A 25196-nucleotide genomic window follows, 5' to 3' on the forward strand; every position below is an offset into this window, starting at 1 on the left:
TACACAAATTCTATGTAAATCTCCAGTAATTGAAACATGCATGAAATGGATCTACAATGGAGGAAAGTTCTAGAGAGTTTCTTGTTTCTGTTGTAGCTAACATAAGAACAGTGTTAACTACCTCTTAACCGACTAATTTGTTACCCTCTAACTTTCTCTAATTACAAATTGGCCCGTACAATTTACCCTATATCACAACATATAGGGATTGCAGCATTGCTGATTAACGACTGAACAAGACAAAATGGATACACACGATTCATATAAAGATTGAAGCCTAGTTGATTGAATCAACAATGAAGATAGTTGGTCGAGATTTTACTGTTAAAAAAATCTCCTTACGGTGATTGGTAATGTGGTAACATCTTATACATAATTAATTTGACAATTACACATAACGAAATGGATACCGAAAATTCATATATAGAGATTGAAGCATAGTTGATTGAGTCAACATATGAGAAATCTCCTTATGGAGATGCTAACATCTTGTCCCTAGCATTCTTCATATAAACAAACATCTCATCACGATCAGGGAGGTTCTCTTTGATTGCTGGAACATCTTTGAAATTCTTGATCCATGTGTTGAGACGAGGAAAATTTTGAGAATCAAGTAACTTAACTCCCACAATATCTTCTATAATCTTCATCCATTGAGCATACCCTCCAAAGGCTATGTCCACAAGCCCAATATTTTCACCACCAAATAACTTCTTTTCTCCCAAAGCATTTTCCTCTATAGCTTTGAGCATTTCCAAGCTCTCTTTTATGGCATTTTGTTGCTTCTCTCCAGTGTTGCAAAACACATTCCAGGTATTATATGACTGCAGCACAAATTAAAATCCTTTGTCAAGTATTTGAAAGGAAAGAAAGAGAAACAAATGCATTTGTTTCTGCATTTTAGTTAAATGCACTAGTACGTAATTCTTTTATGTGACTGTGCTCGTCTTGAGCCGAGGGTCTATCGAAAACAACATCTCTATCTGTAAAAATGTAAGGGTACTCTGCAGATTCTAATTTTACTGGGTATGTTGTTGTTACTGATGTTGTTGTTAGAGGTAGATTTTTTTCGATTGCTGGCGGTTCAATTTTTACTGGCTACAGTTCCTTTTAATGTTTTAATTTTTTTCTTTTTGAACCCACTTAGCGAAAATCCTTTAGTCGCCACGGGTTGTTGCACTAGTAGTTCTTTCTCCTAGCTTGTATAAAAAGGGATGAAACTATAATTTTTTTCCGATATTTAAAGCTCAATGGTCTGACTAATTTGAGCTAGTAAATAGAAAGATCCTCTTTCTCAAAACTTAAATCCAAGGCCTTTAGTTAAAGGTAGACGAATCTCAATCATCTCATCGCACCCTAGATAGTGTGAAATTACAATTTTGCTAGAGAAAGTAGAAGGAAAAGAATGTAGATCTTAATAACATCATACCTTATCGTCAACATATTTAGCCCAAAACCGAGCCACGGCTCTGTCATAGGGATCAGCCGAAAGCAATGGATTCAGTGGCCATGTCTCGTCGATGTATTCGACGATGACCAGGGATTCACAGACTGACTTTTCACCATGGATTAGCACAGGAACTTTCTTGTGAATTGGATTGTATTTCAGAAGCAAAGGACTTTTCTTGGACATGTCTTCTTCTATGTATTCATAAGTTATTCCTTTTAGCTTTAGTGCCCAAATAACTCTGTATGTGAAAAAACTGAAAGGAGTCCCTATTAACTTCACTGTTTCCATTTCGAAAGCTGGATTCAGTGGAAAGTTGAATAATGAAAAGCTCACTTGTTGTAGTATTTATGTGTATTTCTTAGGGAACATGGCAACTTCCAAGATAAGTTTTATTTCACTTTCACTCTCATTTAAAAATATTTTAGTCAATGTTTGTTGTTGACTTTTTTTTTAAATGAGTTTTAAATTATATACACGGGTCGTATTGTAAAGAATTTTTATATTATTAGGGAAGCGGAACTAGAGTGCCTTCGACCGAACTCAATAACTTTATTTCCAACAATATATTTGTCTTACAAAATCTATCGAAATGTATATATCTTACTCTTTCTTTATATAGTAATTGTTTGAATAAATAAATACTCTATCTAATATATAAGGATTAAAAATAAAAATTAGCAGTAAGATGAATAGGTACGTTGTTGTCATCTTTAGCTAAAAGTAAAGGGAAACGCCTATTAAGATTTTTCACTAAAAAATTAAAGGTGACCTCGATGCAATAAACTATACATTATTCTAACTTTTATTATTAAAAGTCTTGCTAGAATAACTGCCACAATGATCTTAAAACAAATAATATTCTTCCTGGTAGATAAGTGGAGACATCAACTAATCACTTTAATTTACTGAACGCCTATGACCGACCTTTAGGAAACTGTAAGAGACAAGTTGACTTTGACTAAATATATAATTAATTTCAGATAATTATTATAGTAATTTTTTCAACATTGAGATTGATAAAATAGGATTGTGACTCACGCCTTGAAAAAGAGCCCCTAAAAGCATAAATTCAATTACGATTCATCTTAATTCATCACTTAATCAAGATAAAATAACATGATATAGAGTAATATATTATGAATTCATTTACCTCATGCACAATTTGATTGTTTATACGGGGAGAGGTGATTAGGCATGACATAACGCAACTTTAGCTTACTGAGGACATGACTCTTGATAGCAGGGTGTGGAGGTTGAGAATTAGGGTAGAAGATTAATAGATAGGCGGGAGGGTCTCCTTTGGATGTCGGTAGCATTAGTATTAGTCTCATATTTTTGTACCTTGTTATCCATAGATTTTTTTACTATATGTAGGTTTTTTGGCTTTGATTATTCTATCACCTTGTCGCCTTATCTTACTATTGTTACTTGTTGTGTCTGCTTCTTAATTTTTCACTTTTACCTTAAGTCAGAAGTCTATTGAAAACAACTTTTATACCTTCATAAGATAGGGGTAAGGTCTAGCATGTTACTACTGATAATATTAACAGTATTATTCCTACAAACCATAACGTCCAAACTATAACAAATATCTACACGTCACTAAAAAGAACTGCCCTACGCAGCGCACGGGTTATCGACTGGTTACAAAAATAAGAAGAAAAAATCCTCACATTTTTTATGGCGTTCCGTACATAATTCACGTTCTTCATTGAAATTCTCATTACCATTCATTGCAACTATGAGTGCCTTAATTTTGCATTATAAATTCAAGTACCAACAACAAAGGAATGTAAGCTAACAATTTCCTTCGGAAAACAAAAAAATCTAACCACTTCTTGCTCCCAAAAACAAAAAAAGTGGTTAGATTGTGAATTCCTTTGGAAATTCTCATTACCATTCATTCTCAATATGAGTTATTCCAACATCAAAGCAACTCTCCTACTATTCATATTGTCCATAAATATTTTACAAGTAAGAAGCAACAAACTAAAAGATTTTTTTGTTACAAAAAAATTCCATGTTCAAGTTGTGAATTCCCTTCCTATAAACTCACCTATATTAAGAGTTCATTGTGCTTCTAAAAATGATGATATTGGATTCCATGACCTTGTTAAAGATGGCCAAATAGAATGGTCATTTCGTGAGCAAGTTTTGTCTAACACTCTTTATTTTTGTCACTTTTGGTGGGGTTCAAAAGATAAAGCTTTTGAAGTGTTTAATGCTTTACATGGATGTATTAAAGATTCACAGCTTGATGGTCAGACTCGTCTATGTAGATGGTCAGTGACGGATATAGGATTTTTCTTGGAAGATGATAAAGGAAAAAAATATATAACTTCCACTTGGTGATTTTATGGTCGCCGCTCGATCTCAACTCATTTGGGATTGAGAAATAGTCGTAGTAATAGTTGTTGTTTTGTTATGGGTGTGAAGACTTTTGCATGATTCGTTAGTGAGGGAATAAGTTCATTATTCTATGTAATGTGTGTTCAAATAAAAAACATACTGTAAATAAACGATGTTAGTTTTCTCGTTCATCTTCTAATTTGCGTCTCTAATCTTTTGCTGTTATTTCTCTGTGTGAGATTCTGCTGATAGCTGAGGATTTACAGAGACGAATTTGAAATTGTGATATAGTGAATGGTCAAAGTAGGGTGATATCGATACTTGCGTGAGATTGCAATTTGCCCCTAGAAGTTTAGTGACTATTAGTTGACTCCCAAAATTTTTAGGTTGTTGCCTATTGTGCAACTTGGATTTTTGGGATGTTATATGTAGTGGAGGGTTGGTAGCAGGTACGACAAGAATAAGTTATGATATGTATGACACATCATCGCAGTTTGCAAAAATGTCGAGCCGACGAGGTCAGGTACCAGTAGTGACAATAGCAAAAGGGGACTGGACACTAGTAGTGCGAGTGGAATGACCCAACTGGACCTCAAAGATGCTAAATAAGGCATTCATTAGAATTTTAATGCACATTGAGCGAGTAATTAGTTCAGGTCTTTTTGCGGTAGGAGAGATCCATTATGGTAGGATGGACCGTTCTCGAATTCCGGCTAACATTTCTGTTAATCGGCTGAAGACTCACGCATACTTGGAGGGTACGACTTCAAGAGATGGACTCGACCGAACGGCCAACCACTTGTTATTTTTATAGGAGATGAAATCCAAAAGACGACGGTGAACCGAGACATGAAGAAGTGCAATGCAAAAGAATGCCTTCTTTCTGGAGGCCTCGGGCAGTGGAAGCTACCCCAGCGCCTTAGTTTTTGTTGAATAGGCATACCCGACTTCCAGCTAATTGTCAAATAAAGCCCATCAAGGATAGAAGGGAGCAGGGGTATAAGTAGGGGCTTCTTGAATGGGATGGTATTTCTGAATGTCCCAGAAATAATGCCTCCAACTCTATGTTATAGCCTTCATGCCCTCGATTCGATGGTCCTCATTCTCCCGCTTGCCATTGGTGCGTTCTTCGGCTACACCGATCATGTCGTAGACCAAGTCAAACCTTAATGACTTCGACGGGCACGACTTTAGTAGACACTATAAAATTCCAATCACGTATTTAATTTTTGATGAAAAAATTAAAATGTAGTTAGATTGTTGTGTATCATAATTCTTCTTTTTTTTTTTTGGTCAAGTGTATCATGATCTATTTTACAATTTGACATTTAGCAGAATCTTATACATTAAACATATGAGAGCTGCTATTTGGCCAAACTCAGCGTGGCCCAAAAATGACCACACTGGTGAAATATCACTAAAGCCCTTCATTTCATATTTGGCTTAATGGCCATTTTTCCCTCCAAAATATTTCCCTCCAAATTAGTTAATAAGTATTGATTATCCCAAAACATTGGTCCCATAAATCATCATTCTCTCATGCGAAGATCAACCAACTTCATATGTATACCTATACTATTACGTATTTATTTTATTTTTAAATAAAATTTATACGGATAGGAAGATCAAAAGCCTTCGTATATGTATACCTATACTATTACGTATTTTAAAAAAAATACAATTTATACGATGGGAAGATCAAAAGTCTAGTATCTATACATAATATTATTTTTTTTTACGGTATACAAACTTATACCATACACTTATGTTAAGAAAGCCTTCATTAAACGCATATATCACCACCCTTCCCCCTAACCTAAATATGAATGTTAACCTAGAAACTAGTTTGGAGCCATTAAACATGGAAAATAAAACATACATTAAAGAATAATGTTTCAATGTATTTTTGTATCTTAAAAATATTCGTAAAAATTTTTATGTATCTTTTTTTAGCTTTCTGTTCAAAGAATATGTACTTGGACAATATTTTTACGAATATTCAAAGAATAATGCATATTCTTTGAAGAAAAAACCAAAAAAAAGATACAAAAAAGATATAGCACGTTGATGAGGTAGTTGTCAAATAGCCGTTTATATAATAGCCGTTTATATAATAGCCATTTATATTAATTTCATACATATCGGCCTATAGAAACCATATAAGTCCATTGACTAATATGGTTGTAGTCATATAACATATGCTAATTATATCGTTGTGATTCATAGTAATATCGGTCGCTTGTATAATAGTCGTCTATATAATTTCATTCATTAAGCTCATACGTATCGGCCTATAGCAACCATATAAGTCCATTGACTAATATGGTTGTAGTCATATAACCTATGCTAATTATATAGTTGTGATTCATAATAATATCGACCGTTTATATAATAGGCGGTTATATTAATTTCAATCATTATGGTCATACGTATCGGCCTATAACAACCATATAAGTCCACTGACTAATATGTTTGAAGTCATATAACCTATGATAATTATATCGTTGTGATTCTTAGTAATATCTACCGTTTATATAATAGCCGCTTATATATTTTAATTCATTATGGTCACACGTATGGACTATAGAAACCATATAAGTCCATTGACTAATATGGTAGAAGTCATATAACCTATGGTAATTATATCATTGTGATTCTTGGTAATATCGATCGTTTATATAATAGCCGTTTGTCTTAATTTCATACATATCAGCCTGTAGCAACCATATAAGTCCATTCACTAATATGGTTGTAGTCATAAACCTATGATAATTATATCGTTGGGATTTTTAGTAATATCGTCCGTTTATATAATAGTTGTTTATATTAATTTCATACATATCGGCCTATAGCAATCATATAAGTTCATTCACTAATATGGTTGTAGTCATATAACCTATGCTAATTATATCATTATGATTCTTAGTAATATCGACACTTTATATAATAGTCGTTTATATTAATTTCATACATATCGGCATATAGCAACCATATAAGTCCATTCACTAATATGGTTATAGTCATATAACCTATGGTAATTATATCGTTTTGATTCTTAGTAATATCGGCCGTTTATATAATAGTCGTTTATATAAGTTAATTCATTATGGTCATACGTATTGGGCTTATAGCAACCATATAAGTCCATTGACTAATATGGTTGAAGTCATATAACCAAAGGTAATTATATCGTTGTGATTCTTGGTAATATCGACCGTTTATATAATAGCCGTTTATATTAATTTCATACATATCGGCCTATAGCAATCATATAAGTTCATTCACTAATATGGTTGTAGTCATATAACCTATGCTAATTATATCGTTGTGATTCTTAGTAATATCGAGCGTTTATATAATAGTCGTTTATATTAATTTCATACATATCGGCATATAGCAACCATATAAGTCCATTCACTAATATGGTTATAGTCATATAACCTATGGTAATTATATCGTTGTGATTCTTAGTAATATCGATCGTTTATATAATAGCCGTTTATATTAATTTCATACATATCGGCCTATAGCAACCATATAAGTCCATTCACTAATATGGTTGTAGTCATATAACCTATGATAGTTATATCGTTGTGATTCTTAGTAATATCGACCATTTATATAATAGCCGTTTATATTAATTTCATACATATCGGCCTATAGCAACCATATAAGTCCATTCACTAATATAATTGTAGTCATATAACCTATGCTAATTATATTGTTGTGATTCTTAGTAATCTTCACCGTTTATATAATAGCCGTTTATATTAATTTCATACATATCGGCATATAGGAACCATATAAGTCCATTCACTAATATAGTTGGAGTCGTATAACCTATGCTAATTATATCGTTGTGATTCTTAGTAATATCGACCGTTTATATAATAGCCGTTTATATTAATATCATATATATCGGCCTATAGCAACCAAATAAGTCCATTCCCTAATATGGTTGTAGTCATATAACCTATGCTAATTATATCATTGTGATTCTTGGTAATATCGATCGTTTATATAATAGCCGTTTATCTTAATTTCATACATATCGGCCTATAGCAACCATATAAGTCCATTCACTAATATGGTTGAAGTCATATAACCTATGGTAATTATATCGTTGTGATTCTTAGTAATCTTGACCGTTTATATAATAGCCGTTTATATTAGTTTCATACATATCGGCATATAGGAACCATATAAGTCCATAAGTAATATAGTTGGAGTCGTATAACCTATCCTAATTATATCGTTGTGATTCTTAGTAATATCGACCGTTTATATAATAGCCGTTTATATTAATTTCATATATATCGGCCTATAGCAACCATATAAGTCCATTGACTAATATGGTTGTAGTCATATAACCTATGATAATTATATCGTTGTGATTCTTAGTAATATCGACCGTTTATATTAATTTCATACATATCGGCATATAGCAACCATATAAGTCCATTCACTATATAGTTGGAGTCGTATAACCTATGCTAATTATATCGTTGTGATTCTTAGTAATATCGACCGTTTATATAATAGCCGTTTATATTAATTTCATACATATCTGCCTATAGCAACCATATAAGTCTATTCACTAGTATGACCTTGTTTATATAATAGCAAATATATAATTCGACATATTTTTATTGGTTAGTCTTAATTGTAATAATCTTCACCAAATATCTTAATTATAATAAAAGAAAAATCATGATTAAATTTTAGAACTTTATTAGGAGGGAAACAAGATGACATTTTGGACTAAAATGTCAAATACAATTTTCGGAGGGAAACAAGGGAAAAGTAAAAATATGATTGGAGGGAAATAGAAAGTTTTGAGTCTTTATATATCTCTTAAACACAAGAACAACATTTCCAACTCTTTAAACAAAATAGATACTCTAAACATGAATGCTAGAGGATGGATTGAAGATGAATTCTATCCATGGTTTCGGATGGACGTGCCCATTTGGTACATCAAGCGTGATTATGTGGTAATTTTTTTATAATATTTTCATGATTTGATAATTGTTGATTATCCCAACTAGCAATGAAGCATGAACTTTATCTTTACATTATGTTCTTGCAGTTTCTTCCAAAGAGTATTTTTGGCTATCTTCCTCCTATTTCGGTTAAAATAATGCTTCGATATAATGGGAAGGAATGGGCTGTGACTTTCACAAGTGGTGTTCGGAGAAGACTCGTTAATGGTGAAAATAATTTATTGTCGACAATAATCTGAAGAAAGAGAGTGTTCTTCTCTTGGAACTAGTTCAGGCTACATCAGGGGCTGTGATCTTCTCTGTTGAAGTATTAGGATAAACTAATGTTTAGCTTGATAATTTCTTCTCTTTAGTTATATTTACTAACTTCAAGTGGATCAAAGTAATGGATTAATATGATTGTTCTTTATAATATTGTTTGTGTTTTTTCCATTTATTATTGTTATATTTATTTATTTTAAGAAGACTTGGTTTAAAAATAGCCAATTAAAATTGAGAAATCATTTAACAATATATTTAGTGCAGAAGTCCCCCTATTTTTTTCTATTATTTTACAACCAAGAACAAAACTAGAAAGATTATTTTTTTTAAAGTTTAAAAATCGACATTACTTTGCTCATAGAGAAGTGGAAAAATCAACACGAAAAATCAAAAATTGTATTTACTACTACAAAATTTTGGAGACCGATCCGTTATTAATTAGAATTCAACCACCAAGATGAAGGTTAAGACTATGAGATAAAACCTATGAAGTGCACTCTCACTATATGGTAGAAGTGTAAAAAATTTTAAAAAAATAATCCAAAATATGTAAAGTGCACTGCCACTATATGACAGAAGTTAAAAAAAATCCAAAATCTGTATAGGCGGATGGATAAAGACAAGCTTCTATAATTAATTATAGTCATGAAGGAGAATAATGGATGAATGGAGGAGTGCAATGGTGCATAGAGGAGTGAAATTGACTACTGGAAAGTGTAAAGGTTGCATGAAGGAGTGGAAGGGACTACTGGGAAGTGTAATAGATGCATGGAGGAGTGGAAGGGGCTGCTAGGATGTGTAATGTCCGCATGGAGGAGCGGATATGGCTACTGGGAAGTGTAACGGTTGCATAGGGACTCTACAAAGAGACTTTAAGTCCTACTGGGAAGTGGACCAGCTTATAAGCTTAGCCAAACACCCTCTTAGTCACCAAGCTTTTTCACCGCTAAAATATAACTAATTTTAGACAAATAATAATTTTCACTAGTTGCCTACAATATTAGAGATGAAACTAGTTTGTCACCACTAAGTTTAGATATTGTGACTAATGTTACTAAATAACTAGCGACAATCTATTTTTGTGGTGGAAAACTTGAGTAGATAAAACTATCGCTACGAAATTTTTGTTTCTTCACTAAATGTATGTGCGTGTGCATTTAAGTACGACTCTATTTTTTGTTCCAAAAACATAACCACAGTGATGAACTTTTTATGCTACCTAATAATTTCATAGGTAAAATAGAGATGATACACCGATCGTCACTAATTTGTTTATGCTATTAGTGACAAAAACTAAGGTTGCAAAAAATATAAAACTTTTAGTGAGGAAACTATTTCGTAGCGTAAATATAACTAATTTTAAGACGAACAATTATTTGTCACCAATTGTCTACAACATTAGTGACGAAACTAATTTATCACCAATAATATTAATTTTGTGGCTAATATTAATTAATATTTGGCGCCAATTCATTTTTTTGTGGGAAACTTTAGTAGACAAATTTTGCTATAAAATTTATGTTTTGTCACTAAAAGTATGTGCCTCATGTATTTAAGTACGAAATATAATTTTAGTCACAAAAAATGGATAATTAGTGACAAATTTTCTATTGTAGCTAATATTTTTGTGGTTGAAAATCACATTTGTTGTAGTGGCTTCTTAGTTGAAGCACTATATATTTAAGTGTTAGGGTTAGAAAGTAATAAAATATTATTTTAGTGATACAGTAATATAGAAACTATAATACAGTAGTTTAATCGTATTTTTTTAGTATACTATGCGTATATTTTAGTTTATTTCATTTAATTGGTATAGTATATGCATATGAGTATAAATTGCTTTATGAAAAATAGTGTAGCATGCATGTGTAAATGTGAAAGAAGCATGGGGAAGGTAAGACAACTAAACTAATGAGAGAGAATTGGGGGGAAAAAATTAAATTAAAAAACAAATCTGCTAAAGGGTATATCTGGAAAACGAAAATGCTTAAATATCCATTATGCTCTCAAAAGCCGTGCGAAGTTACCATAATACCCCCTTCTGGACATTTGGGCCATTCTTAGTTTGGCCAAATATATTTTCCGTTTATTTAGTTAGTTTAACAAAAAGGCTTAACACTTATTGGTCAAACATAACTCACAAGTCACAGCAACAACAAAAAGACATGTTTTAAGTAAACAAATGCAGTTACTATTCACAAGTTCACCGACCCTATACAAATTTCATTGTGAAGAAAGTGGCAAGAAGTGATTTCATGCAGAGCCAATGATTCTTCTTAATATGGAAAAGGAAAAAAGAGCCCGCAATTCACAGAGAAATAACAATTCAAAAAGCAAATGCATAGAATATTACAAGACATTAGAGGGGAAGAGAATTCAAAAGAGAGTTATTAAGTTTGTGTGTTGAACTTGCCATGCTATTATGACGGTCTTTTTAGTGGAGGGAATTACATCTAAGAATCTAAAAGTCTTTCAATCGAAGCCACATAGAACTCCTTGGGCATTGTTCCGATGACAGAGTCGCATTTCTCCCCATTCTTGAACAGTAAGACCACAGGAACAGCCTTGATATCATAGTCCTCAGCAATTTGCGGTTCACTATCTGCATCGAGTACGTAGCATTTTAATCTCCCTGAATACTCAGCTGCAATCTCATCAATTACTCGGTGAACCATCTGGCAGGGGCCACACCAAGTGGCATGAAATTCAACAAGAACAGGAATATCACTGCTCAGAATCAATTTCTCCCATGACTCAGCAGTGACAACTTCAGCTGCACATTACAAGTTAGGAAACAATTGTTAGCATAAACTTTCCAAAATCAACTTGGATCAATTACCTACCAAAAACATGCTTCATATATTAATCCATAAACAATCCATTTTCCCACACACTAATGAGCCAAAACCCTTACAACCATATTCAAACACATTGCCTAATGTACTGGACATGTTGCATAACGAAGAATGGATGACATATGAACATTTTTCTGCTCCTTGCGACAGAATTTAACAAAAGCATAACAACTTTTGATAGGTAATGCAAGTATAACAAATGCATATCATTGTGAAAAATAATTACGTCAACCTTCTCTACATAGTATTATTGCAAGTATAATTGCAGTATGATCTCGACATACTGAATCTCTTTAATCCCTCCAGAGATTCCAATTCTCAGGGATACAGACTACTTTTGCAACTGAGCACTTAGCTTTCCAAGGTAGACCACTAAGGGTAAGTTCAACTAAACGCATTTTAACAAAACTAAACATATCCGAAAAAGGAAAAAAGATTCTAGAAAACTAAACATATCCAGAAACAAAGAAAAAAAGCCCAGATAGAACATAACTGATAATGTAACAAAACGATGCAAGAGACCAAAATATGTTTGACTGCCACCTTATAACCATACAAATCTTTTTCAACCAGACAGTAGAAATGAGAAGTTTGAAATGGAAACATTTAAACTGTGATAAAGCACATTTTAAGGTGTTTCAGTTAAGAGATTCTTGAGCTCCAAAGAAGATGCGCCTAGACCTCAAAGATCTCGTCTTTTTTCTTATGGTTGTTCTCTGGTAGGAGTTTAGTCCTCAAACCTAAAAGCATAGCAACAAATGTCGTTTGACATCCATTTAGGATAAACAAAACAGATTAGTTTTCGACCTTGCAGGGATAAAACGTTAGTAGCAACTCATTAATATCTCCACATGCAAAATAGGATTTGATGATACTTTTTATACTGAAGATTTTAAATCACTTGCATTTACACATAGAGCCTGAGATAATTTAGATAGTGATGCAAGTATTTCAGCAAGAGGAAACATACAAAGCATTCCTCAAAATAGTTCCCAATCCAACTAGCATGCTAAGACAACAGATAACATTCAGTTGGAATGCTGGATACTCCAGGCATAATGAAGAACCTTTTGTGCAGCTGGAGTGGAATTACAAGAAGTGGACACGGAGTTTGAAAAGTAATACCACATAAAATGGCACAGACAATATGGAGAAATAGAAACATGAGAACCCTTGGACACGGTGGAGTTCTCTTTGCCCCAAATTTCATGCTCTTTTTTTTAATTTTTTAGCACATAAAAGCATTCCAATTTATAGGTAGGAATAAATATTTCCGTCTAGATCCTTCTCTAAGTACTTCTTAATGGTGGAGTTCAAATTTCTTTGCAGGAGAATCTACTTTTTTAATTGATGAATAAATCTAATCCATATAATTTCAGGAAACCAGAAAAGAAGAAGTGTTACCAAATAGGACCAGGCTAAGACATATCAAGCCAAATGGAAAATGTTCAATGTCAGTATCCTAGAAATAGATTTCTCTTTTACTTGCTTGTTTATCCAATAGCTATATCTTGGTTAGGGAAACAATTACTAAAATCTACTTAATTCTAACATGAAAATTTTTGAATGAGGATAATCTCCGCAAAAGCCAGTCACTTAACCAGAGTGAGTGCAATTAATTGTATTTCTCACTAATACCAATGGATGAAATAAGTAACACCGTGATATTTCATAAGATTTGAAAATAGTGGATCATGTCAGTAATGAGGAAGAAATAATTGCCCTGAGATCTAGTACCAAGTAGAGATCCACGAACGGAAAGTAATTTAATTCCATTTTACCGAACTTTCAGAGTATTCGACATCCTGTAGCTTAGACAACACACACACACAAAGAGGAGTTCAACAAATGTAGAAACTACTTTAAACCATAAGAAAAGCAATCATGATCCGAGAGCGATTCGATTAATTCTCCATTAATGCTTAATCCTGAGGACCTACTCTTAGACCGGATCGGAGCATTTTCTTTATATTTAAAAATCGATGAACACTAAAATAAAATGAGTACAATAATCACAACTATCAACTTGAAATCGGCGTATAAAAACTCGATTCACTCAGATTTTCACCAGCATAACAACAAAGTAAAAAAGTACGTATCCAGAGAAAGATAAACATAAGATATTAGGTATTTACCTTTGGTGCGGAGACAGGAGACGCGTAGAGGAGACGGGGAAGAGGATTTCCAGATTCCGAAGCCCTTCTTGTGCTCAAATGAGAAACCGAATTGAACATTGTGGTGCTGTTTATGCTTGTACGGCAAGTTACAGAGCTGGTGATATTTGAGAGATGAGGGACGTGAGAGAGAAAAGGGAGCGTTGGAGTAAGGAGTAGCACAGTGCGCACTCGCAGCCATTTTGCAAACGCAGAGATCTGTCTAAATTTCTAGTAGTATGAGCCAGTCACGTACTCTGCGCGTTCCTTTATTTCAGAGGGGAAACTTTGCAGATAATTTGATGTAGATGATCATGTTTTGGGGAAAAAAAATCAAAACTTTTCAAAGTTCCTAAAAACTGGTTTAGGACAGTTTTCAAAATGAAATGCATGTCCAAATACAATTACCACTTTTAAAAATTATTTTTCAACACAACTTCAAAACCTCTTTTTTCAAGTTTCAATCGAATTTATGTTCAAACGCTAGCTTAGTATCAGGACAATATTTGGTTAAAGTTCAAATAAAAGGATATTTGATTTCAAGTATACCTTTTTTTCCACCACTACGAAATGAAATTTAATTGAAAAAGGTTAAATATTTTTTAAAAAATTACTACTATTTAAATTATCAATTAAAATATTCATCAATTTTCTTAATAATTAACGAATATTTCAAATAGGAAAGTTTTTATTAACTGATTGAGTGCGGCAATTGGCAAGTTAAAATTGAAGTCAGAAAAACGTGATTAATCATGGAACGCTGATAGTGACTGCAACTGCTCACTGACCTATATTGGTTTTTCAAAACTCGTGTTTGTCGATTTGTGGGGTTATGGCCTTATGGGATATCACCACCAAACCTGGAAAAACAAATATCGTTTTCTAATCGTATTTCTACTTTGGCAGTTTTCGTATTTGCAGTGTTGGCACTTCCATCTAACCTCATCTTCTTTCTTTTTTATAATGATTTCTCTTTGGCGAAGAAAACTTTAAAAAATTAAAATGAAAATAAATCAAAAAAAAATATTCAAGGAGGTGCCAATGGACGTCATTTGCGGCCTACACACGCCCGGTGGGACTCGAACCCACAATCGCCTGATTAGAAGTCAGACGCCTTATCCATTAGGCCACGGGCGCTGATAAAACATTTTACGCTAATTGCCCTTGACTCTTTTTTCTCCCAAGTACAATTAATTCGGCTCTAACTACTGTGCTTCACATTAATCTTAAGGTCTTCTCTTCAATTTTGATAAATTTTATTATGAAATTAAATTCGTTATGATCATTGAAGCATGAAAATTGAAGGGATTAAGCTTATCTTCGCTCCATGTTTCTTGTAGGCACTTTAGTATCAAGCGTTTCTCATTTACACTTTATGCAGTCAATAACATTAGCAGCAGTCACAGACCCACAGTTATTAGCTCCTAGAACCAAGAATAATAACAAAGAAACATAGCTTCATCAGACTACGACTGCACGCTCAACCTAAAGTGCTACCTATATATAACTTCTTTTTATGTAAATCATGGAGTTTCTCATCCTTGGCATGGAACCAATATAAGTCTGCTTTCACGACTTAGAACTTCTTGTAACCTAGCTGATTATGCAGATAGTGTTTCTGCTGTTGGAGACAAAGCAACAAGTCTCGGACAGCAACTTCATTCTTCAGCTAGAGCTCGCATGTCACATTCTGAAGACACCAAATTTCGTAGTTTCTGGTCCACGATTCAAGGAAGCAGAGATGCACAGGCTCAATATTTTTCTCGTGTCTGCTGGATCGATTATGCCATCGTCCCAAAGCCTTGCTGTGGCATAATATGGGCTGCCCTCTCTGTCATACGCCTCTACAACTTCTGCCTTGAACTTTTCCTCCTCTTCCTTTGCCCACTGCAACACATTCATGTCAATTACTGGACACAATCAAAATGATCTCTAGAATTATAGGCGCCAATGTCTTTACCTGAATTCCCTTCTTTTTCTTGGTGGCCTTTTCTACTTGAGCAAGGACTCCAGCAGCCTTATTAATCCATGATTAAAAATGAGAATTACAAGATTCCTCGACAAGTAACAAAAATTTACTAGGCATAGCAATATAATCAGAATTTAGAAAGGGGAAAATGCTTTTGCAGATAAGCATAATTTTTTAATTCCATTCGAGCAACACAAAGAACGTAACAAAGGAAATGCATCTAGCGAAAATCATTTGGGTAAAAATGAGCTGTGCTAGTGAAAGTAAAAAATTGTCACCCTGCATATAAATACTGAGTTTGTTGGAAGTAATGTGTCACTGAAGAGCATATACCTGTGGACCTCCCATTACAGATATTCGAGCATTTGGCCAGAAGAACATGAAATTGGGACTATATGCACGTCCGCACATTGCATAGTTGCCAGCTCCAAAGCTTCCACCGATAACTACCGTGATCTTGGGAACCTGATTCCATATATTTGCAAGAGACGTTAGTTTCTTCAGTATATTCCTCACTAGTGAAAATGAGATCATTAGTATAAAAGAAAAGGAAAGCTTAAATGATCAAAGTAAACTACTGATAAATTGAATCATAGAGTGTGGGAAGTTTCTATGAAGACTTGGAGCGCCAGAAAATGTAGTTCTGATGATGCTTTACCAGCTTGAGTTCAAAGGCCAAAAGAAATTCGAATTTTATGACATTTTCTAAGTTAAAGCTTACCTTCGCACAAGAGACTGCCATCACCATTTTAGCTCCAGCTTTGGCAATACCACTTGCCTCAGATTTGGACCCAACCTACCAAATTAATGAACATCATTACCTTATTTTCATGACATAGTCTGTATCCAAATGAAAATCTCCAAGTAAAACATGGCTAATAAGCACATTCAGATTTCAGAATCAAAACCCAATGTGGGATGCCAACCAGAAATACCCCTGAAACCACAAAAACAACATATTCCTCCTTACAGCATTCAATTTGCGCAACCAACTGAATGTGTTTCAACTTTCAAGATGCTGATGGAATATTATAAGTCAGTCTAACTCTATTTTGGATTAATTATCCTTTTTTCTGGTTCTGTTCCTTTTGTTCTTTTGTAGGAAGTAATGGCTTTCAAATCACATGTGAAACATGGCTTAGAGGTACATAGGCTAAAAAACTGACAGGTCATGTAAAAAGAACAAATATTTTGATGAATCTTTCTACAAGATTGCTAAAGCCTTGCAAGATTCGCTTAACAATTCATCATAAAGTGTTTCGAGATGTACCATAAATCCATCTATGGGATATCAATAAGTAGTTATTCCATATGACTAATCAACAACAACAACAACAATCCAGTATAATCCCACTAGTGGGGTCTGGGGAGGGTAGCGTGTACGCAGACCTTACCCCTACCCTGGGGTAGAGAGGCTGTTTCCAATAGACCCTCGGCTCCCTCCCTCCAAGAACTCCCCACGTTGCTCTTGGGGTGACGCGAACTCACAACCTCTAGGTGGAAGTGGAGGGTGCTCACCGCTAGAGCAACCCACCTCCATATGACTAATCAACTACTTCAAACTGTCATGAGGAAGTTGAGCTGGTTGAATTAAGTTTATTTGTTTTTCCTCCTCATTATAGTTGTTAATAGCAATTGATTAAAGCAAATTGTATCAAACATTTATATCACAGAAGGAGAACACTATAATGCTTACCATAAATCCAGTAATATTCTGAAGAAAGATCAGAGGAATGTTACGTTGAGCACATAATTCAATAAAGTGTGCCCCTTTCTGAGCAGATTCATTAAACAGTATCCCATTGTTTCCAAGGATCCCTACTGGCTGTCCACAAATTCTTCCAAAGCCAGTCACAAGTGTCTGTATGTGTCAACAAGCACATTCAGAAAACAAATGAATGACTAGTAGAAAACAAATTAGAGACAGTTGTGAGTTGTTAAGGAATAAAAGGGCCTCACAGTGCCATACAGTTTCTTGAATTCATCAAATTCACTTCCATCAACAATGCGAGCAATAATTGATCTAACATCAAAGGGCTGTTTGAGGTCTGTTGGTGCAATGGTGCGAAGTTCTTTCACATCATATAATGGTTCTTTATAATCAGCTCTAGTTTGTCCAGATGCTTCTGGACCACCAGCCATGTGCAAGTTCTTAACAATATTCCTTCCTATAGCAAGCGCATGCAGTTCATCTACAACATAGGATGTTAGATGCCATCATTGTGTCAGGAAACATCAAGATCGGCAGAAGACACCACCACAAGCATAAATCAAAACTATGAATCGAGGAAATGGAAATACAATCTGAAAGCTGAATAGCACGAGGGGATTTTACCATGGGCAAAGTAGTCTGAAACCCCTGATGTCTTACAATGCACAGTTGCACCTCCAAGGTCTTCTGCAGAAACTTCCTCACCAGTTGCTGCCTGATAAAAGTTTTCTATCAGATAGACATTATGCTCAGAGAAGCATTTAACTGAACCAGTAAAATCTCTAATGCTCTATTATTCTTAATTATGATGAAAGATATCAATGTTTTACAGAGAACAAGAAGGTCAACTGCTAACCTTTACAAGAGGAGGTCCAGCCAAAAATATCGTACCATTCCCTTTGACCATTACGCTCTCATCAGCCATTGCAGGAATGTAAGCTCCTCCGGCAGTACAAGAACCTAGCACCAGTGCGATTTGAGGAATACCTTCTGAAGACATCACAGCTTGATTGTAAAATACTCTCCCAAAATTTTCTTTGTCCGGAAAAACCTCGGCTTGCTTTGGAAGGAAAGCTCCACCACTATCAACAAGATATATACACGGTAGGTTGCATTGAGCAGCAATCTCTTGTGCCCTGAGATGTTTCTTGACAGTTATTGGAAAGTAACTTCCACCTTTGACAGTAGGATCATTTGCCACCAACATACACAGTCTCCCATGTATTGTTCCAATTCCAATAATTATCCCACCAGAAGGTAATGATTCTTGGTACAATTCATGACCCGCAAGCTATATTTACAAGACAATGATTTAGATTAAGAAAACACATACTGGGATATTTTTCTGAAAGGAATTTATAACAAAAAAAAAAGTTTACCCAGCCCGACCAGAGGGACCAGGAAATGGTATTTTTGTGCTTGAAATTCAGGCAGCATTCTCAAGTACCGAATTTATCAGAAAAGAGATTATAGTAGCCACGTATTCTCAAATTTTTGCATAAACTTAAGTACATTAGTTCCTCAAGACAATGAGCAATTACCATACATATCTTAAGAAATTCATGATTCAACTCAAGATAACTTGATAATGAAACAAGCTGGATCAAGTATACTAGCTGAATGATTCGAAACGCACAAACAGTAATTTTTCCATCAGGTTCCTTTCACAATTTTCTATGCTCAGATCATGATAGAAACCTAGCACCCAACAAACTGCAAAACTGGTACATTGCATCCAACTTTCATCTAGAAGGGAAGGGAAGGGAAAGCTCCACATTGAAAGGGTCTGGAAAGGACTCTTCAACCCTATAAATAGGCAACCTATGTAGTTATTAATAAGTTCTGCGCCTTCTACTTCACAATATAAAATGTTTGTTCAGTGTCATACCATCCTATCTTTAAATTTTAAAATTACTAACGTCAGCCTCATTCCTACATTGTGTAACTAAAAGAAATGAACAGTAAGTAGCTTCATATTATTCACAATATCAATATACTAACTTTAGAATTTACCAGTCTTTTGCTTATGCAAATCCTATCAACTTTTCAAAGTATTTCACAGGCAGATTTTTATTGAAAGATAAACAAAAGAATCAAATAAATTGATTGACTTGCCAGCTCAAGTTTTTTTGTTTGGCAATGTACCAGGCTCGAACTCTTGACCTAGTGGCATGAAGAGGACTCCCTCAACCGCTATGAACAAGAATGGCCCGTAGACGCAAGCTGGATCAAGTATACGAGCTGAATGATGCTAATCGCACAAACAATAATTTTTCCATCAGGTTACAATAACAACAACAATTACGTCTCAGTCCCAAACTAGTTGGGGTCGGCGATGAATTTTTCCATCAGGTTCCTTTCACAAATTTCTATGCTCAGATAATGATAGAAACCTAGCACCCAACAAACTGCAAAACTGGTGCACTGAATCCAACTTTCACCTAGAAGGAAAGGGAAAGCTCCACATGGAGGAGGCCTGGTAAAGGCTCTTTAATAAGCAGGCAACGTATTTACTTATTCATAAGCTCTGCGCCTTCTACTTCACTATGAATATGAAAAGTTTGTTCAGTGTTATACCATCCTATATCTAAATTTTAAGATTACTAATGTCACCCTCATCCCTACATTGGGTAAGTAAAAGAAATGAACAGTAAATAGCTTCATATGATATACAATATCAATATATTAACTTGTAGAATTTACAAGTCTTTTGCTTATGTAATCCTATCAACAAAGGCAATTGACTAGTTAAAGTATTTCACAGGCAAATATTTTATTAAAAGATAAACAAAAGAATCAAATAAAGATGAATGTTTGGGAAGATTATTCCTATGAAACATAGACAAATCAAAAGGAGAATTCAACTTTTCACAAATCTAGTGGTTATATGTCATACGAAGGTTAGTTCTGGAGCGAAATTTTTTCTGTGTACGCATCAAATTCTTATTTCTTTTTATTTTGTTTCCTTTTGCCAATTGAAAAGTAAGAAAGCAAATGTACAAATGAGATGATTTTGTAAGAGTGGTAGTAAAAGTTGGTGTCCTGCTATTAAGCATAGGGAAGAAAAGTAGATAGTCACTTTTTCTAGTAATTTTATCCAAAGGTGGAAAGCTGTAGTTCTCAAAGAATTTATTTCAAAAATCATGTGAAATACGCTTGTTCTAGAATGTGGGAGGTTTGGACAATATAAGAGAAGTTGGAACAAATACATGTAAAATGTCGGGCAAAATACAAAATTAGCCGGTCGGCCAAAACTAATTGCATTCGCTAGCCAAAAAGTGTATAAACAACAACAACAACAACAACCCAATGTAATCCTACAAGTGGGGTCGGGGAGGGTAGTGAGTACGCACACCTTACCCCTGCCCTGAGGAGTAGAGAGGGTATTTCCGAAAGACCCTCGGCTCAAGAAGACGATCAGAGACAATAAATCAGCACCATCAACAGAAATCACAGAAATAATATCAGCAACATAAGGACCAAAAAATAGATGAAAAGCAATAACAATAACAAGTAGATAAGGCCCGGTACTATGAAAAAAGGAAGAATAGTATGAACACAACCTTAACCACTAGCAATCTAAGACAAAACCCTATCAGACTAGCCTCTCACCCGGAACGATGTAGAAAAATGCTCAACTGCCTCCTAACCTACAACCCTATTGCTCAACCTCCACACCTTCCTATCAAGGGTCAGGTCCTCGGAAATCTGAAGTCACGCCATGTCCTGCCTGATCACCTCTCCCCAATACTTCTTAGACCGTCCTCTACCTCTTCTCGTACCAGCCAAAACCAACCGCTCACACCTCTTACCGGGGCTTCTGCGCTTCTCCTCCGCACGTGCCCTAACCCAGTATAAAATAGGTACTATATTATATGTATATAATACACATATATACAAAAAAAAATATATCATTTTGTCTTCTATTATTTTTTGAAGCGGCTAAAAATATTCATTTCTCTTAAATGTTTCCCCTTGATGGGCCAACGTAGGGCTCAAAGGTAGGGTTGGCGCCAGTTTCTTGAGTTCCTAATATTCAAGGATATTGACATTTCACCTAAAGTATATGACTTTTCTTTATAGTTTTTTAATTATTAAGAAAGACTTGTCTTCATAGTTTTTCTTCTGCTTGGAAATAATCTGTAAAACCATTTGTTAAATGTCATTTATCTACAATCTATAGTCTAGTTAACATGCTGGTAATAATGTATCATAACAAGATTAATAACAAAAATTATGTCGATAACTCCCACAAAGATGACAAACAGTGCTTCTAGCAATCAAAATTATAATTAGTTGAAAGAGTAAGAGCTGGGAAAGGAAATGGAAGAAGTTAACCTGAGAAAGCTCAAGGAAAGAAGAGCCAGGGTCAATAAGCCGTTCAATCCTCTCTCTAGGGAGAAGCTTATCCCTACTCCTATGTCTCTTCACTGCTTCTGCCCCTCCTCCTTCCATAACCTAACAACATAAAACAATTCACAATTGCTCTGTACTTAAAACAATCAAAGTAAACAGAAAATCTGGGGAAAATTTTAAAATAGAAAAGTGACCTTTCGAATGTGAGAATGAAGCTGGGAAACAAGTCCATCCATGACTCTAGAGTTGCGAGAATACGACTCGGAGCTACGGTCGAGAGTGTCGGGTAGGATTCCCATGGAGCTATTTCGGGTCGAAATGAAACTACCCGGGTATATCCGCCGTGAAATGGAGCATTCTGAAGCTAATCTCCTTGTCCAAATTCGCAGCATTCTTTCTACTTGATCCGTCTTATGCTTCTTTTTTGTGTGTAGATTCGAAGCTTTTTATTAGTGGGAGAGTAAGAGGAGAGCTTTGGCTGCTGCTGTGTAATGCATATCCAATCCTCCGTGGACGCGCCTCAGCAGATAATAATAGATAGAAACGTACACGACTTTGGGTTTAATCCAAAAAACGCAGAGGAGGTCCGTAAGGAGTGAACAATAAAAACGTGATATTGATCTACGGGATAGTCCTAGTATTTCTTTAGGAATATTTGGCGGGTTTGATAAGAAGATTTTAGAGCCCGTTTGGACATACACAATTTTTGCTTTTTTTCAAAAAAAATTTTGAAAGTAATGTTTGGTTATCCCATTTTTACCATTTTTTTCTTTTTCACTTGAAAATCCATTTTCAAATTTGAAAAAATGATTCTCACCAGTTTTTCAATTGAAAATGGGAATTTGCTAGGTTTTAGTTTTATAAATTTATCCTATATTTTTAAAATTTATAAAATGATCCCATCAATTTTCATCTTTGGCAGATATATCTTTGGCGACTGATGGTGGAACATCAGTCTAGTTGATACTTGAACTATGCCTACCGGAAGTTCGATTATATGGTTATGAGAAATATGTGGCTATGCCTGCTTTTGCACCTTCTCTGTGTGTTAGTATAATTAGAAAATGTGATATTGATTTTGCATCTTCTATGTATTGCAGTAAAGCAGAATATGATAACAGTTAAACAACAGCATTTTGATTGTTTATTTCAAGTAGGATAATCAAAGTGGGGTGGTTTTGATATTTTTTATAAGTTGTGGGGTATAAATCATGTTTCATGGTTTTGAAAAAAAAAAGACATCCAAATATGTTGCAAAAATTATAACCAAACACAACTTCATCTTTGATGATAGGCTATAATTACGTATTTTAGTCGCTTATTACACTCTAACTTACTGTGCTTTAATTAAGTTTGAGCTTTAATCGCTAGTGTTTTGCACTAATGGTGTATTTTATGCCTTGTAGGAGTGATTCCGAGCTATGTAGATGTTATGGAATGAATTAAAGTGATTTGAAGCTTTGAAGTCTGAGTAAAAGCCTAAGGAATTAAGACGGGATCGAGTTCGGGGATCAATGGATGATAGTTTAGAACGAAAAAAATTGGAGTTCATGTCCAAACGCCTACTTAATCTCTATAAAAAAAATTAAAAAAAATAGGCAAAATGACCTATTGGCCACTTAACTTGCACCTGATTGCCAACCCGGTAAACGAACTTACAACTTTTCCATTTGAACACTTCAATTTAATAGAACGAGGGTTAATAAGCACATCCCACAAAGCGTGTATATCAATTACGCTGACATGTACAACGCATCATATGTTAAACTATTTATTGCTTGACATGTGTTATTTGTGGGTTCATTTTTAAAATTTATTTATCAAAATTTTATTATATCTTTTCTTCTCCACCTAAACACCTCCCCTTCCCCCCGTCCCCAACCCACCCCCCAAACAATCGGTAAAGAAAACCTATTGCCGATAAAGTCTGGACCGAAACCCAAATTCAAAATGATCGGTAGCCCTTGTTTCTCCATAATCATGTTCTTAAATATTCATCAAGAACCTATTCTTCAATCAAATCTTAAGAACCCAAATCAAACAAGAATTTCCCATAGATATTCTGAAAAGTTCTTCATCAAATAGTGCTTGGTTTAGCAGTGAAGGAGGAGATGAATTTAGTGGTGAAACAGAATGCTCCCCCACTTTGAAGCCATCATTGATTTCTTCTAAAATTCCAAAATTAATTTTTTTCTGTTCTTGCCAAATTATGACCATGGTGATGTAAACTACTATAAAATTCAAAAATTGGCATACAACTTTTGGATTCTTAATCTTCCTTCTCAACTATACCCTTGACATTTAGTGGAAGAATAGCTTGGGAGAAGATTGAAGGAAGTTTTTGATAATAAAAAAATTGCTGGGTTCGATTTGGAAGCATAAGGAAAAAAATGGATTTCGAATGGAAGAAAAGGGGAGAAATGGGGCTAGTCAGGGAGAAGGGGGAAGGAGTGTACTGGTAAAGGAAGGGAGGCGATTGTATGAATCAAAATCTGCCTAAGGATATTCGACATGTAGTGGTATTACCAAAAGTAATTTGGCCGAGGTCGACTAGTAACCAATAGGACTCACCACCGAGCAGTCAATCATGGCCGAGGTCAAGTATCAGAAGAGGCAGTAATGGTTGGTTTATTAGCAGGATCTTTAAGAGAATATTCTGTTGGATATTCTCTGTACTTGTACTTTTAGGGTTAATTGGGGGCATGTCCCTATAAATAGAAAGAGAGATAAGGTAAAAGGCATGTAATATTCTCTGATAAGAACATTCTTTGAAAAGCAGACTTTCTCTCTAGATAGAATACAAACATAACCTTTCTAAAGAGATTCGATTGTCTATTATTCCATATCTTTTCCATCAGATCTGAAAAGGGTCCCAATATTCTAGTATTTGTCTATCATCCATCATTGTCAGAATGAGGAATTATCCACCTCATTCCATATTGTGGTTAATCATTCTCCTTATTTACTCTAATGCCATTTATTGTTATTTATTGCTTGACATTCCCTCCTCATTAATGGTCTTGAAACATTAAATGCACATTGCATTTAATCTTCTTTCAACGCTGCTCTATATCGCGCCCCCTTTTTCC

The 25196-nt window shown here is 34.6% G+C and overlaps 3 protein-coding genes and 1 non-coding gene across 4 annotated transcripts; all 4 read right to left on the reverse strand.

Annotated features, from left to right (window-relative positions):
* On the reverse strand, nt 286-1822 carry LOC109235648 (probable glutathione S-transferase). The gene is made up of 2 exons (XM_019401834.1): nt 1430-1822; nt 286-824 (listed from the first exon to the last, which is right to left on the reverse strand). The coding sequence occupies exons 1-2, from the start codon at nt 1736-1738 to the stop codon at nt 471-473; spliced, it is 663 nt and encodes a 220-aa protein (XP_019257379.1). The 5' UTR covers nt 1739-1822; the 3' UTR covers nt 286-470.
* Nucleotides 11312-14414, reverse strand: LOC109235649 (thioredoxin M3, chloroplastic-like). Its single transcript, XM_019401835.1, has 2 exons — nt 14054-14414; nt 11312-11836 (listed from the first exon to the last, which is right to left on the reverse strand). Exons 1-2 carry the CDS (start codon nt 14271-14273, stop codon nt 11517-11519), a joined length of 540 nt encoding a protein of 179 aa, XP_019257380.1. The 5' UTR covers nt 14274-14414; the 3' UTR covers nt 11312-11516.
* On the reverse strand, nt 15136-15208 carry TRNAR-UCU. The gene has a single exon. It is a non-coding gene; the product is annotated as a tRNA-Arg (tRNA).
* LOC109235650 (methylcrotonoyl-CoA carboxylase beta chain, mitochondrial) lies at nt 15371-22693 on the reverse strand. Its single transcript, XM_019401836.1, has 10 exons — nt 22302-22693; nt 22090-22209; nt 18608-19042; nt 18376-18466; nt 18000-18232; nt 17737-17901; nt 16762-16836; nt 16374-16505; nt 16032-16088; nt 15371-15958 (listed from the first exon to the last, which is right to left on the reverse strand). The coding sequence occupies exons 1-10, from the start codon at nt 22497-22499 to the stop codon at nt 15755-15757; spliced, it is 1710 nt and encodes a 569-aa protein (XP_019257381.1). The 5' UTR covers nt 22500-22693; the 3' UTR covers nt 15371-15754.

Source organism: Nicotiana attenuata, chromosome 12, assembly GCF_001879085.1.
Source record: "Nicotiana attenuata strain UT chromosome 12, NIATTr2, whole genome shotgun sequence".
Classification (NCBI taxonomy): domain Eukaryota; kingdom Viridiplantae; phylum Streptophyta; class Magnoliopsida; order Solanales; family Solanaceae; genus Nicotiana; species Nicotiana attenuata.

Bases quoted from the DNA above. Each gene is read 5' to 3' on its own strand.
- LOC109235648 (XM_019401834.1), bottom strand. From the start codon at position 1,738: ATGGAAACAGTGAAGTTAATAGGGACTCCTTTCAGTTTTTTCACATAC. The intron at 825-1,429 runs GTATGATGTTAT...TTTGTGCTGCAG, and splicing joins CTAAATATGTTGACGATAAG to TCATATAATACCTGGAATGT.
- LOC109235649 (XM_019401835.1), bottom strand. From the start codon at position 14,273: ATGGCTGCGAGTGCGCACTGTGCTACTCCTTACTCCAACGCTCCCTTT. The intron at 11,837-14,053 runs GTAAATACCTAA...TGTAATGTGCAG, and splicing joins CTCCTGTCTCCGCACCAAAG to CTGAAGTTGTCACTGCTGAG.
- LOC109235650 (XM_019401836.1), bottom strand. From the start codon at position 22,499: ATGCTGCGAATTTGGACAAGGAGATTAGCTTCAGAATGCTCCATTTCA. The intron at 18,467-18,607 runs GTTAGCAGTTGA...AACTTTTATCAG, and splicing joins CTGGACCTCCTCTTGTAAAG to GCAGCAACTGGTGAGGAAGT. The intron at 15,959-16,031 runs GTAAAGACATTG...AATGTGTTGCAG, and splicing joins AGAAAAAGAAGGGAATTCAG to TGGGCAAAGGAAGAGGAGGA.